The sequence below is a fragment of the Kogia breviceps genome, chromosome 1 (assembly GCF_026419965.1).
Source record: "Kogia breviceps isolate mKogBre1 chromosome 1, mKogBre1 haplotype 1, whole genome shotgun sequence".
Classification (NCBI taxonomy): domain Eukaryota; kingdom Metazoa; phylum Chordata; class Mammalia; order Artiodactyla; family Physeteridae; genus Kogia; species Kogia breviceps.
Genome location: NC_081310.1, coordinates 85,451,563 through 85,467,935, shown reverse-complemented (window position 1 = coordinate 85,467,935; position 16,373 = coordinate 85,451,563). Strand labels below are relative to the sequence as shown.

Here is a 16,373-nt window from a genome sequence, read left to right as displayed (position 1 = left end):
TTTTTAAGACTTAGAAACATGAGTAAGGAAAAAAAGCTATAAAAACGACCTTGTTATGAAAAAGTGCCAAACTGAACTTCTAGAAATAAAAAATTGGTGAAATTAAAATTTTAAAAACCTAAAAGGTGGGAAATTAATTAGAGACATGGAGCTCATAAAAATAATGAGCTAAATGTCCAACTTAAGAAATTAGAAAAAGAACAACAGAATAATCAAATTATGAGGAATGTAGCAGGAAGAAAATAATAAGTAGAGAAAGTAATGAAATTGAAAACAGAGGATCAACAAAGCCAAAGTTGATGTTTGAAAATCGATAAACTTAAGGCAAACCGATTTAGTTTTAGAGAGACAGAGATAGAAAAAGAGAGGCAAAGCGATATCGCTTTTTATGTCATAGCATTGGAAGTCACACCACAGCATTAGTTCTGCCAAATTTTATTCATGAGAAGCAAGTCACTACAGCAACCCTTATTCTCCCTTTGTGGGAAGAGTGTCAAAGAATTTGCAGATGTGTCTTAAAACCACCACTTGCTATATTACCGTTTCTACCCAGAACAATAATACCAAAAAGAAAAAAGTAAATAAAATGCATACAGACTAGAAAGGAAGAGTCAAATCTGTTATTCACAGGACAGATTATTTACATGAAAAACACAAAGAATAGACAAATCAGTAGAATTTAAAAGTCTGAACATAAATATACAAAAGTTAATTGCATTGTTACATACCATTAATAACTGGTTAGAAAATGGACTTTTAGGGCTTCCCTGGTGGCACAGTGGTTAAGAATCTGCCTGCCAATGCAGGGGACACAGGTTCAAGCCCTGGTCCAGGAAGATCCCACATGCCGCAGAGCAACTAAGCCTGTGCACCACAACTACTGAGCCTGTGCTCTAGAGCCCAAGAGCCACAACTACTGAGGCCACGTGCCACAACTGCTGAAGTCCGTGAGCCTAGAGCCTGTGCTCTGCAACAAGAGAAGCCACCACAATGAGAAGCCCGTGCACTGCAACGAAGAGTAGCCCGCACTCACCGTAACCAGAGGAAAGCCCACATGCAGCAACAAAGACCCAACAGAGCCCAAAATAAATAAATAAATAAATAAAATAAATTTTTAAAAAAGAAAATGAACTTTTAGAAGGAGAGCATTAAGAACTGCAGCAATAGGATACCATAAACAAGACCAAAAGACAACCCTCAGAATGGGAGAAAATATTTGCAAATGAAGCAACTGACAAAGGATTAATATCCAAAATTTATAAGCAACTCATGCAGCTCAATAACAAAAAACCAAACAATCCAATCCAAAAATGGGCAGAAGAACTAAATAGGCATTTCTCCAAAGAAGATATACAGATTGCCAACAAACACATGAAAGAATGCTCAACATCATTAATCATTAGAGAAATGCAAATCAAAACTACAATGAGATATCACCTCACACCGGTCAGAATGGCCATCATCAAAAACTCTAGAAACAATAAATGCTGGAGAGGGTGTGGAGAAAAGGGAACACTCTTGCACTGCTGGTGGGAATGTAAATTGATACAGCCACTATGGAGAACAGTATGGAGGTTCCTTAAAAAACTACAAATAGAACTACCATATGACCCCGCAATCCCACTACTGGGCATATACCCTGAGAAAACCGTAATTCAAAAAGAGTCATGTACCAAAATGTTTATTGCAGCTCTATTTACAATAGCCAGGACATGGAAGCAACCTAAGTGTCCATCGACAGATGAATGGATAAAGAAGGTGTGGCACATATATACAATGGAATATTACTCAGCCATAAAAAGAAATGAAACTGAGTTATTTGTAATGAGGTGGATAGACCTGGAGTCTGTCATACAGAGTGAAGTAAGTCAGAAGGAGAAAAACAAATACCGTATGCTAACACATATATATGGAATTTAAGAAAAAAAAATGTCATGAAGAGATTAGTGGTAGGACGGGAATAAAATACAGACCTACTAGAGCATGGACTTGAGGATATGGGGAGGGGGAAGGGTAAGCGGTGACAATGTGAGAGAGTGGCAGGGACATATACACACTACCAAATGTAAATTAGATAGCTAGTGGGAAGCTGTCGCATAGCACAGGGAGTTCACCCCTGTGCTGTGTGACCACCTAGAGGGGTGGGATAGGGAGGGTGGGAGGGAGGGTGATGCAAGAGGGAAGAGATATGGGAACATATGTATATGTATAACTGATTCACTTTGTTGTAAAGGAGAAACTAACACACTATTGTAAAACAGTTATACTCAAATAAAGATGTTAAGAAAAAAAAAAGAACTGCAGCAATTAAAAAAAGATACAGTGGGACTTCCCTGGTGGTGCAGTGGTTAAGATTCCACACTCCCAATGCAGGAGTCCCGGGTTCGATCCCTGGCCAAGGAACTAGAGCCCACATGCATGCCACAACTAAGAGTTCGCATGCCACAACTAAGGAGCCCTTGAGCTGCAACTAAATGAGCCTGCCTGCCACAACTAAGACCCAGCACAACCAAATAAATAAATATAAATATGAGGGGGAAAAAAGATACAGTGAAACCTGCTCACCAATGTAGGCATCTCCTGTTAACATCAGTAATCCAATCCTGAAAATCAGGTATTCTGCACAAAAATCCTAATCAGGGCCTATTTCCCATTATTTTAAAAGGAACAAATTATAATGCATTACATTTCAAACCAAACTCTCCAATCAATTTCCTGAAACTAAACACAGTAAAACGTCTGTAAGTAACAAATGATCATAGTAGGATATAAAATGCTAAACCCCGCAATAATTAATGTAATTGTTAACAAATAGTTGTTCTGCATGCAGTAGCATGGCTTCTTTTAAAACCAATGTCCCCTACATGCATCTCCTTTGTTGACACTGGGCTTACTTCTCAAAACACCTGATTCTGATATTCTGCCAATGATACTGACATTCAATTGTTTTTGGAATGTAAGTTGAGAATTCTCCTGCACATTGTTTTGTAAAAACAATCGATTTGAGTTGGGGGAGACATAAAAATACATTTTTAGGGCTTCCCTGGTGGCTCAGTGGTTGAGAGTCCGCCTGCCGATGCAGGGGACGCGGGTTCGTGCCCCGGTCCGGGAAGATCCCACATGCCGCGGAACGGCTGGGCCCATGAGCCATGGCTGCTGAGCCTGCGTGTCTGAAGCCTGTGCTCCACAACGGGAGAGGCCACAACAGTGAGAGGCCCGCGTACCATAAAAACAAACAAACAAAAAACATTTTTACCATACAACCACTGGCCAAAACCACGGTACTTGTAATTTAATTTCTGGAACACATTCATCACAGCTATCTTAAAGTCTGTGTATGATAACTCTAATATCTGGATTTCCTGTAGATCTCTTTCTATTATTTGTCTTGTCTCTGAATTTTTGGCAAAGTCTTCTCTATTTTGCATCCCTATTTTTCATTAAATGCTAGACACACTGTATGAAAATGTAGAGATAATTTGAAGTACTGGACAATATTACTTTCTCCCAGAGGATTTATTCTTGTTTATAGGAGAGGTTAGGATAGGGGCAAACCACCTAAATACATCTAAGATTGAATTGTTTCAAGTTGGGTTTCAGTCTTCATGAGAGCTAGATTTTGGTTCATCCTTACTCCTAGGGTATAGCCCTTTCGGATCCCAACTCTAAACCTGAGGTGTTTACCAGGACCCTTCTCATCAGCGAGTTCTAAACTTCAGTTATTGTCCCTCTGTGAAACTTCCAAAAGCTCTGTCCAGTTTCTCATCCTCACAGCTTTGATTTCATAATTGGCAAATACATTAAGGGGGGCCAAGTGTTGGTCTCACTTCTGCGGGATTCCCTCTTCTCCAGTCTCTTGACTCCTAAATCCTTTGCTGTCTCAGTAGTTTTCCAATGCTTTCAAACAGATGTTTTTAAAATATTTTATCCAGCTTTTCTAACTGTTCTTCCTGCGAAGTTTGGTCTGATACAATCTGGTTTGAAATGTCTTTGGATGATTTTAATTTATGCTACCTAGCTCAGAGAGTCTGAAAAGGAAAGTCCTTAATAACACCCAGAGGTATTTCTCAAATGTAAAATTATGCCAATAAAAACTTCGAGAACCCACCAGAACATAACAAGACACTCTGATCTGGCTCTCTTAGACATCTGACATATTCAGCACCATTCCTGGCAGGGATGCTGAGATGGACCATACCAAAGACTTTTTTTTGCCTTAGGTTTTTGTTTTGTTTTGTTTTTTTGCAGTACGCGGGCCTCTCACTGTTGTGGCCTTTCCCGTTGCGGAGCACAGGCTCCGGATGCACAGGCTCAGCGGCCATGGCTCACGGGCCCAGCCGCTCGGCGGCATGTGGAATCTTCCCGGACGGGGACACGAACCCGTGTCCCCTGCATCAGCAGGCAGACTCTCAACCACTGCGCCACCAGGGAAGCCCTTGCCTTAGTTTTTTGTCTCTCCCAAACTATCACAGCAAAAACATCTATGCCCACAAACATCCTTTTCCTCTTCCCAGTAGCCTGCTCCCTCTTTCTGTAATTACTCCCAATGTTAGAAATTCAAATTCATGTATATCCAACCTGAAATTTGAGCGTACAGAAAAGGCTCACAGAGGTAAAACTACATCTTCAAGCGTTCACATAAAGGAAATCTCCAGTTTGAAAGAAATGGCTGTTCTTTCTTGCATCTCCCTAAAGGAAGAGTCCTTTCTTCCATATTGGTGCCCCTAAAATGTTGTTCCTTCTATTGAGAACATTGTCCCTCTTTATTTCTCACTATATGCTTCACTTCAGATTCCCTTGGCCTCACATTTAATCCTTGCTCCCGCCACCCTGTTGGGGCCAACTCAGCATAGACTCCACCCACTTTCATGCAAGCACACACTGACAGGTCGCACTCTATACTAACACCACAGACTTCTTCCCTCCTGCCCTGGGGCTACACAGTTGATGCAGAGAAGTCAGACACCAGGGGATGCACTGCACAGCGCAGAGGGGCCAGGGAGTTAACCCTCATGACAGAAAGAAAGCAAGAGTCAGTAGAACAACTTCTTCTTTCCCCAAAACAGTTTACTGAGTGATTGAAGACATCTTTAAAATATTCTCCCAGGCAGACTTTCCTGAGACATACTTCATATGACTTCTTGGAGAACAACCCATAACATCAAGCTATCCCAGTTGCAGTTAACGGTCGCTTGTTTGTAAACACATCCTCATATTAACTCTTCTTCTTTTTCTGTATGTAAACCCAAACAAATATTGCCTGTGTAGAATAAAATGACAATGAACAATTTGTGGAATTATAAAGAAAAGACAGAACCAAAAATTAGACAACAGTGCTGTATTAGTCAGAAGGGGTAAGAAAAGTGCTAAAGTATTCAAAAGCCCTCGTACTGTGTAGAAGAGAATGTCAACACTGTGTTTAAACTTTAGACCTTATTAAATTAGAATGCATGATGAATTTTAAGGGTGACCACTAAAAAATGTATGCATGATTCCAAATCTTTAGAAAGAAAAATATGGAATAGGAAAAGAGTTCAAAAATAACTCAGTTAATCCAAAAAAAAGAAAAGAAAGAGAAATAAAGCAAGAAAGAAAAAAGCCAGAAACACAGAAAACATGGAACAAATAGAAATCATAAAGTAAGATAGAATCAAAGTCCATATATATCAAAAATTACAATAAATATATGTGGACAAAAATTGACAGTTACAAGACAGATATTATCAGAATTTTTTTTTAAATCCCACTGGATTTTTTAAAAAGCAAACTAACTTGTATAGGTTAAAAGTAAAAGGACTGAAAATGATCCAAGCAAACACTAAAAGAAAGTCGGTTTGGCCGTGTTAATATCAGACAAAATAGACTTGAAGATAATGAGCAATATAGGGATAGAAAGGGATAACCATGTAATGATTTAAGATTTAATCACCATAAATAACACAGTTCTAAAATATAACCAACTAATAAAATATGCTCAAGATATATAGCATATAACTTGATAAAAACTTCAGGGATAAATGGACAAATACACCATCACTGTGGGAGATTTTTCAACATGTCTTTATCTGTGTCTGATGATTCAAGCAGACACCCCACCCCACCCCCAAAAAAAGTATCAGCAAAGATGTAGGATATTTGAACAACAAAATTATCAAGCTTGTAGTAATGGACATATATCAATTTTGCACCCAACAGTGAGAGAATACAAATTCTTCTCAAGCACATATGGAACATTTACAAAATTAGATCATGAATTAAGCTACAAAGCAAATATCAACAAACTTCAAAGAAAAGTATCACAAAACTATGTTCTGTTCACAATGCAAATATTTTTGAAGTTAATTTAAAATCTCCTTAGATTTTGAAATTGAAAGGCATGCTCTTTAAATAACTCATGAGTCAAAGAAGAAAACATAATACAATTTTAAATACATTTTACAACTTAATGATAATGAAAACAGTATATATTAAAACTTGTGGGATATGAAAAGTGTGCGTCAAGGGAAATTTATTGTCTTAAAGGCTTTTTTATAGAAGGGGGAAAAGGCTGAAAACTAATAAACTAAATCCACAACTTAAGAAGTAGAAAACAAACAACAGAATAGACTCAAAGAAAGTGGAAGGAATATGATAATTATAAGAGCAGAAGTAGAAATTTTAAAAATGAAATAGGGGGCTTCCCTGGTAGCACAGTGGTTAAGAATCCACCTGTCAATGCAGGGGACACGGGTTCGAGCTCTGGTCCGGGAAGATCCCACATGCTGCGGAGCAACTAAGCCTGTGCACCACAACTACTGAGCCTGCACTCTAGAGCCTGCAAGCCACAACTGCTGAGCCCACACGCCACAACTACTGAAGTCCATGCACCTAGAGCCCATGCTCCACAACAAGAGAAGCCACCGCAATGAGAAGCCCGCGCACCACAACGAAGAGTAGCCCCCACTCAACACAACTAGAGGAAGCCTGCGCACAGCAAAGAAGACCCAAGGCAGCCAAAAATAAATAAATAAATTTATTTTTTTTAAATGAAATAGGAAACCAAGTTACAATAGAGAGAATCAACAAGGCCAAAAGTTGGTTCTTTGAAAAGACCAACAAAATAAACAAACCTCTGCAATGATTTATCTAAGAAAAAAAGAAGAGAAGACACAGACAAATAATTTATCAGTCAGTTTTCACTATAATATGCTGTGGTAACTAACAAAATCCCAAATCTCAGTGATTATTTTTTGCTTGCTGTGTATGCCACATATCTTCTTCATTCTCAGATCCCCAGTGGAGGACATGCCATTCTCGTTGAAGAAGGAAATGAGCAAGAGAGCTAGTGGAAACACACAGAGAATATTTCTTAAAGATTCCGGTTAGATGTGAAGTCATTGTGACCAAACCCATTGTCAGTTGGGTGGATATGCATATTCCCAAAAGGGGCAGTTCAAATCACATGGCAATAGGTGGAAATGTGTAGTTCTCTTACAAAAGGACAGCAAATATTTGAGCAACTGTCTGTACATCAACAGATAAATGGATAAAGAAGCCACAAAAAAGAATGAAATAATGCCATTTGCAGCAACATGGATGGACTTAGAGATTATCATACTAAGTGAAGTCAGACAGTGAAAGACAAATATCATATGATATCACTTATATGTGAAATCTAAAAAATGATACAAATGAACTTATTTACAAAACAGACATAGACCTACAGACATAGAAAACAAAGTTATGGTTACCAAATTGGGGGGGGGATAAATTAGGAGTTTTGGATTAACATATACACCCTACTATATATAAAATAAGTAAACAACAAGGACCTACTGTATAGCACAGGGAAATATATTCAATAGCTTGTAATAACCTATAATGGAAAAGAATCTAAATATATATATTATATATACATATAACTGAATCACTTTGCTGTACATATGAAACTAACACAATATTGTAAATTAACTATACTTCAGTCTAAAAAATAGTTAAAAAGGAACCTTCTTTTATCTGACAAAGGGGATTTACAAAAAGCATTCAAAATATTACTCTAAATTTATTTACCAAAAATATTCTACAAAAATAATTCTAAATTTTCTTTTCAAAAATCAGGATCAAGTCAAGAGTGCCCAAGTAAGAATGTCAAGAAAATAGCACCATTTCTATTAACATTGTACTGGAGGTCCTAACCAGTGTAGTACTTTAATAGGAATAAAAGCCAATAAGGGCTGGATAGGAGGCAAAATGGACATAGATTTCAGATAACAATTGTTTACATAGAAAAATCCAAAAGAATCTAGAAATGAATTATTGGAAGAATCAATAGAAAAATTATTAGAAAGAATAATAGAAAAATTATTAGAATCAAAGACAAATTATTGTTTCCAGCAAAGTGAAAAGAATAATAGAAAAATTATTAGAATCAAAGACAAATTATTGTTTCCAGCAAAGTGACTGGACACAATATCAATATACAAAAGTCCAATTTCTATACTAGCAACAAACAATTACAAAGCATAATTTTTATAGGATATCATTTACAAAAGCAACAAAAACAATGTATCTATGAATAAACCCAACAAAAGATGTGCAAGATCTGGACACATAAAATAAAAAACCTCTGGGCTTTCCTGGTGGCGCAGTGGTTGAGAGTCTGCCTGCCGATGCAGGGGACACGGGTTCGTGCCCCGGTCCGGGAAGATCCCACATGCCGCGGAGCGGCTAGGCCCGTGAGCCATGGCCGCTGAGCCTGCGCGTCCGGAGCCTGTGCTCCGCAACGGGAGAGGCCACAACAGTGAGAGGCCCCCATATCGCTAAATAAATAATAAAAAACCTCTACTAAAAGACATTAATGAAGACCTAATAAAAAGATATCTATTCCTTGCTCATGAATTGGAAGACTCAAAATCATAAAGATGTCAATTCTCTCCAGATTTATCTACATATTCAACACAATGCCAGTTAAAATCCCAACAGGTGTGTGTGTGTGTGTGTGTGTGTGCAACTTGAGAAGCTTGTTCTAAAATATGTATGGAAAAACAAAGGACTAAGAATAGCCAAGACAAAAGATAAAGAAGAAAAATAAGGAAAATTTGCCCTACTAAATAATCAAGACTTTTTCTAAAACTATGGTAATTAAGTAGAGTGGTGTTGGCACCAAGATAAATTGTCCAGTGGAACTGAATAGACAGCTCAGAAACAGACCCATATACATAAATGGGATGCTGACACATGACAAAGCTGGCATGACAGATCAGTTGAGAAAGGTGGGGCTGGTCAACAAAGAAAACTGGAAAAAAAATCTCAGTTGTACGTAAAAAGTAAAATTGGATTTCCTACCTCACACCATAAACAAAAGTAAATTCCAGAAAGAATAAGGATTAAAATGTCAAAAGCAAAACTAAATATTTTTAGAAGTAACAGTAAGTTAATATATATTAGGAAAGGAAAAACAGTATAAGTATTTATAAGTTCAAAGTTAAGTACATCTATTTATCAAAAAAAAGAAAGTGAAAAGGCAAGCTACGAATGAAAGAAGAAATTTGCAACACATATTACTGACAAAGAATTAGTATCGGAGTATATAAAGAATTTGACAAACAATCCACTTTGAAAATAGGCAAAAGTGACTATTATAAAAATGAGCCAATGTTGGGCTCTGTATATAGCCCCCCAAGTTGTTTATTTCTTCACAGCAGGCTAGGACCAATTAGCTCAAAAGCCTGCCTGCACTAAAGTCAAATTTTTACATATCTAGTTGTTTTAAGCATAGCCCAAATAAGCAGATTTTTAGCCATTTAGAGCTGCCTGCCTGCCATGCATACTTCACCAAAGTGCACCCAACATCTGCTAGTCATAGATAAGATAAACCCTGTGGTTATAGACCCCAAGCTGCTGCTGCCCTTTGTGGAGCTTTCTGACCCACAGGCTCTCTGTTAGGCAGCTGAGCACATCACATAAACATGTAAGTCCCCTCTCCTCTGGGAATTTCCTTGTCCTCTCCTTCCAGATGCCTCCCCTCCCTGCCCCTAAGTAGTCTCTGAATTATCAGGTTCTGTGCGGGACTTCCCCTGCCTGCAAACCTGTCAAAACTTGTCCAAATAAAGCTTGCCTGTGGTACTGCCACCTCACAGTCATGAGTTTTTCCTTGATCTGCCTTGAAACCCCTGAATACCCTACACTGACATTTCATAGAAAAAGAACTACAGATAAAATATGTAAGAGATGCTTAACTTCAGGGATATGCCAATAAAGCCAGGATGAGACACCATTTAACTCCCATTTCATTGGCAAAAATCAAGAAGTCTCAAGTATTAGGGAAGATGTGGATGCTAGTAATTGCTAGGATTGTAAACTCGTATAACCACTTTGAATAAAGATTTGGCACTATCACACAGAGTTGAACACTGACATACCCAAAACCCATCAATTCCACTCCTAGGTAAATATACCCAAGAGAGAAGTTTGTATAGAGGAACCAAAAGGCAATGCTCATAGCAGCACAGTTGGAAAAAGCAAAACAAAAACAAAAACAAATAAAACCAACTGGAAATTGCATAAATATTCAGCAGCCAGAGAATGGATAAATAATGGTATTCACAAAATGATTTGTTATATAGCAGTGAAAATGAATGAAATGCAACTTCACTCAACAAGAAGAATGAATCTTAGTGCTATGGTCAACATTTGTGTTCTCCCCCAAAGTCATATGTTGAAATCCTAAGGCCCAATGGATGGTATTAGGAGGTGGGGCCTTTGGGAAGGGCTTAAGTCATGAGGGTGGAGCCCTCATGAATGGGATTGGAGTTCTTCTAAAAGAGACCACACAGAGATCCCTAACTCCTTCTGCCATACAAGGAGAACTCTGCCAATAGGAAAAGGGCCCTCGCTATAACATACTGGCACCCTGACTTCCAGCCTCTAGAACTGTGAGAAATAAATTTCTGTTTACAAATCTGATATTTGTTATAGCAGCCTGAATGGACTAAGTAACTTAGGAACATGTTTGTTAAAATAAAAGTCCAGGGCTTCCCTGGTGGCACAGTGATTGAGAATCCGCCTGCCGATGCAGGGGACACGGGTTCGTGCCCCGGTCCGGGAAGATCCCACATGCCGCGGAGCGGCTGGGCCCGTGAGCCATAGCCGCTGAGCCTGCGCATCCGGAGCCTGTGCTCCGCAACGGGAGAGACCACAACAGTTGAGAGGCCCGCGTACCGCAAAAATAATAATAATAAATTTTTTTAAAAATAATAATAATAAATTTTTTTTAAAAAGTCCATAACATTAGATGAAAGTTCAAACACACACACACACAACTAATTTTTAAAAAACATAGTGTTTAATAATGCATATAACTGTAAAAAGAAATTAAAGCAATATAAAAGTTGTGTAAACACAAATCAGGATGGAGATTACTTCTGAGGGGAAGACAGAGATAAAGGATGGCAACCACTTATAAGTACATTAAAATTATTGATAATATTTTAGTTCTTGGTTAGGGCAGCAAAATGGGGAGTTAAAGGTGATGTTCATTATAACATTTAAAAAATATTTAATTTGAACGTGCCATACAAGGAATACTGATTATAGGGTATTATTAACTAATTCTGTGTACTTGATATCCATTAAAAAAAAAAAAAAAAAGATGGTACCCACATACCGCCTCAGGCCTTCCGGCCCAACTACGTTATAAATGACTGAGGAGTTTAATCAAGGCCACGAGCAAAAATGTAGCATCCCAAACCCAAATACCTACTCCCCACCGTGCCTACGCCAACGCCATTAACAGACCAGTAAAAACCCAAGGCAGCTACAAAATCCTAGCTTAACTAGGACGCAAACAAAAGAGGGAGGAATCACGTGGGGCTCCCTCCCACGCCCGGCGCGCCAATGATGTCACCAATCCGCGACCGGGCCATTGATTCCCGACTGAAGGTAGAGAGGGCTACGTGGTGGGGGAGGGCGGGGGGAGGGTCCCGGCGCCACTGGCAGTCTCTGGTGTCGCGCTGTGTCCCGGAGGATTACAAGACCCGGTAAGAGGCTTTTCCCTTCCCCGCTATCACCTTCTGTGGCCTGAACGCCCGGCTCGCGCCGCCGCTCCAGTGTCCGGCGCTACTGGAAGGGGGAGCGCAGGGGCGCCCGGGTGGGCTCTGAGTGTGGCCGCAGGGCCAGGTGGGGAGGCGGGGGTCGGGGGCAGCGGCGGGGGTCGGGGGCAGCGGCGGGGCTCAGCAGTCTTGCGGGGAGGCGGGCGCCGGGGGCCAAGTGCTTGTGTGCGGGTGTTTGTGCTCCCGGGTGTGCGCGGGTGTGGGCGGCAGAGGCTGCGCACGGATGCTCTGGCGCTCGTGCCAGCCGGAGCCGAACAGCTGGGTACCAAAGGCCCTTGTCTCCCTCTCGCCAACTCCCTCCCCTGGGGGAGAGTGACTGGAGAGCTAGGCGCCTGGGACTCGTTCAGGTCCGCGCCTTCCTGCGACTTCTCCCCAGACTGCATAGGCCCGCGCCTCATCCCTGGGATAATATCCGCAGCCCTTGGCGTGCCTTATACAGGGAAGGCGTAGGCGTCCGCGGTGGAGAGCCCACTGCGGGGTCACGGCCACTGCGTTCTGCCTCGGTCTGGCCTTGGTGCAGGAGGCCTAGTTGCGTCACCTCCCCTTCCTTCATCTGCTTGGCTTGATTCTTGGGTCCCGCTAGAGGGTAAGCCTGCCTCAGGTGTGGCGTGTTGGTGTCAGAGTTTGGGAAACTTGCCTTTCAAAGAGGCATACGCACCTGTCATTGGATTTTAAACGCAGTGTCGGGGAGTCCCAGCCTGCGGTTGGGGAGGGAACAGAGCCTAAGCTGCTAAGGGAGAAGATTTGCACACAGAGGCCTACTCAGTGGTTGCTGTTGGAGAGGGAGGCCGGATTGCTAGAACATGTCACTGGGAGCCGAGAACGTCGGAGCAACAAATTGTCGAGCAAATGCGAGTGATGATGCCAGTTTCTTTCTTTACTAAAGAAGGCCCGTTCCCATCGTTTCAGAGATTTTGAGATATCTTTTCCGTTATTTCATTATTTCACAGACAGCTGGGTGTGCTTGCTGTATGGGAGGCAGGGAACAGAGTGGAAAGGGGGCATGACTTTTGGGAGTCTGGTCTGCGTTTACCAGCTGTGTGACAGTGAGTGAGTTATTTAACCTTTCTACTCCTACTTGGTCTTATCTACAAAATGAGGATAATTATATCTACCTTGCAGGGTTGTTCTCAGAATTTGAAGTGTCTAGCTATTATTAGTAAGGGCCCAGCACCCATGACTTGAACTTGCTCCCTTACTGAAGGTTTCCCATTGGTACAGCTGCTTGAAAAGCAGGGGAATGTTTTGCTATTCTGTGTACTTGCTATTCTGCCAGATATGATAAAGCAGACTTGGGGTGGCGGGGGAGACTCAAAACCCATAATCTCTCTACAATAGACCATAACATTTTAGAACTGGAAAAAGCCTCACTTTACTCTCTTAATTATAGCTTCTCTTTATTGAGCACATGCTATGTGTGTGTCCCTGTACTGAGCTCTCAACATACACTAATTCTTTAATCCCTCCGGCAGCCCAGTGCTATAATAAGTATTATCCCCATTTTACAGATGCAGAAGGTGAGCTTAGCCAAGTTCCTGACACTATTTAATGGCAGAACTGAAACTTGAACCCAGGCCTTCAGGCTGTGTAGGGTTTGGGTCTTGTTATTTCTCAGTGACTAGAATCCTGGCAATGTGAGGTGTAGTGGGGGAAGGGAGGCATAAGCAGAGTTTAGAGGGCCGGTATTTGCTGTAAGAATAACATCTCAAATTGTCCAGTGATAAATTACCTTTTATTTTACATTTTACCCAGCATTGTACAGATGTGAAGCAAGATTTAGCTTTTTCACCCAGAGAAAAAGGAAAGGCTCATGGGCGCACAGTGCTGGGATAGTGGGCAAACAGTAGGTATTTGGTAAATGTCTGTGGAAAGAAGAAAAAATCTTGTGGTATTGTTATGTCTGCCAGAAGGAGACCCATTGCTAACACACACAGTTTCCTTTAAGCTAGCTATTTTTATACTGTAACACAGTGTAATATGAGCATCTTTCTGATTCATGGATTTAAAGATTTGAAGCTGTGTTTCAGACCAAGACTGGTATTATCTGTGACCAACTGATTTTAGTTTATGTGAACAACAGGGTCTCAGTCCCTTTTGGGCTTCTGTAGTGATCTCTTGAGATACAGCAGTTTATTTTGCTATAACATCTGTTAGATTGGACCATAGTGGGTACAGCTGCTTGAGTTGAGTTTCCTGGAGAACACTGGATGATGGTTTGGTATCAGGGATAAAGAGTTCAAAATATTAAGTTTGTCACAAAATTAAGTATTTGAGAAAGATCTGTGATGGATGTGCATTAATGTGGTAATGGTAAACAGGTTTTAAACGGATGATATTCTTGGTGTTTTTGATGAGCCATTCTGTGTTGGTTCTCAGTCTGAAGATGACTTAAGGCTGTATAGTGAATTATTAGGAATGCAGAAAGGTTTATATAACCCATCCATATAGATTCTGACAAGTAAACATTCAGTTCCTCCACCCAAGGAGCTTTCATTGCTGCTTCTATACCCTCTCAGATGCCTTGAAGCCACCTATTTCATCATGTTTATCAAACTTAATGGGAGAGATCCTCTAACATAATTTATCCTCCCTTTCCCTCTGTACCCCACCACCACCACACAGTGAAATTCTTTCCCCAGAAGGGGGTATATTAATCTAGTTGCAAATGGCAGAAACCTAATGTAAACTAACATGAGCATTGATCATTTAACTAGGAGGTCCAAATGTGAGCTTCAGGCATGGCTGGATCATGAGACTGAAATGATGTTATGAGGACTCTCTTCGCCCTGCCTTTCTCAGCTTCTTTTTGTTTATTGCCCTCATTCTTTCCTTCTGTTTTCTCCATACGTACTGAAAAAGGTGACTCTTGGCAGCCCCAAGCCTATGACCTTACAGCTCCCTTCTAGCATTGTAAACTAATCATGTGGACAAGGAGCTAGGGATGCCATGTTTAGACAGATTTGTGTCACAGGCCCACTTTTGAGATGAAGGAGTAAAATTTCCTTACATAACCACGTGGAATGGGGAAGTGCAGAGGTACTAGGCAGGTGAAAACAACAGATGATTACTGTAAGTGTGTGTGTATACATAGGCATATGTGCTGACATGTGTGCTTATATCCCACTTCTTTGAGGCCTTTCCAGAGCCTTCCAACTGGAATGGATCCATGTGGTTTTGTTTGTCCATTACACGTTGTTATTTTGTTGTGGCATTGATCATGTTCTTTTCACCCCTTCCGCTCCTTTGCATCTGCTGTTTGTGCGTGCATGTGTGTACACACACACACACACACACACACACACACTGTTTTGTCTGACTGACTTCCTTTTAGATTCAGGTCATCATTCTCTTCTCAGAAGCCTTCCTTGACCTCCATCAACGAGGAAGTCACATCCCCTGAGCACAACCCTACTGTGGATTTGATTTCTGTTGGATAACTGTCTGTTTTCTAGTCAGTTCTCCACTAGACTGAGAGCCCCTTGAAGACAGAGGTGCTCTTTGCTTTGTATTCCTTACCTCCTTCTTAGCTGCATTATTTTTCTTCTTAGCACTTACAACAAGTTGACACTGTATATTTGTTTATTGCCTGTCTTCTCACTAAAACATCAGCTTCATGAAAACAATGAGGAAAGGAATTTTTATTTTATTTACTGCTGTATCTCTAGGGCCTAGGATGTGCCTGACACATAGTATGTGCTTAATAAATGTTTATTTATTAAGAGAGAACCTCTCTCCCCATGTGCATCTGAACCTACAGAGGTGAAGGGTCGGTCAGGCCCCAAGGAGCAGCCACCTGGAAATTCCACCCTGTGAGATATTTCACCCCCCTCAAACTCTTCTGAACTATGATAGGTTGTATATTAAGGCTTTTTTTTTGTAGTTTGAGTCTTTTTTTTCCTTAGAGTATTTATCTTTTTTTTTTTCTATTTTTTTAAATTTTTGGCTGTGCCGGGTCCTCACTGCTGCATGCGGGCTTTCTCTAGTTGTGGCGCACGGGCTTCTCACTGCGGTGGCCTCTTCCTTTGAGGAGCATGGCCTCTAGGAGCGCGGGCTTTAGTAGTTGCAGCACGCGGGTCCTAGAGTGCGCAGGCTTCAGTAGTTGTGACTGGTGGGCTTAGTTGCTCCGCGACATGTGGGAATCCTCCTGGACCAAGGCTCGAACCCGTGTCCCCTGCATTGGCAGGCGGATTCTTAACCATTGTGCCACAAGGGAAGTCCCAGAGTATTTATCTTTAAAATATTCCCTTGAGTGCTTACACTGTGCCAGGCATGGTTTTAAGTCCC

The 16,373-nt window shown here is 40.9% G+C and overlaps 1 protein-coding gene across 11 annotated transcripts in view; it reads left to right on the top strand.

Moving 5' to 3' along the window:
* The first annotated feature begins 11,876 nt into the window (after nt 1–11,876).
* The window catches only part of ADAR (adenosine deaminase RNA specific), a 39,821-nt gene continuing 35,324 nt past the window's right edge, over nt 11,877–16,373 (top strand). For 4 of the 11 annotated variants that reach the window (XM_067037121.1, XM_067037112.1, XM_067037099.1 and 1 more), the window contains exon 1: nt 11,886–12,017. Coding sequence is in view for 1 of the 11 variants with exons in the window: in XM_067037104.1 (XP_066893205.1) it covers nt 11,878–11,919 (42 nt within the window). In the remaining 10 variants the exon portion in view is untranslated. Of the gene's footprint in view, nt 12,018–12,614; nt 12,676–13,039; nt 13,136–16,373 lie in introns of those variants that run through there. The other 7 variants (XM_067037079.1, XM_059038593.2, XM_067037045.1 and 4 more) reach the window with 5 other exon arrangements.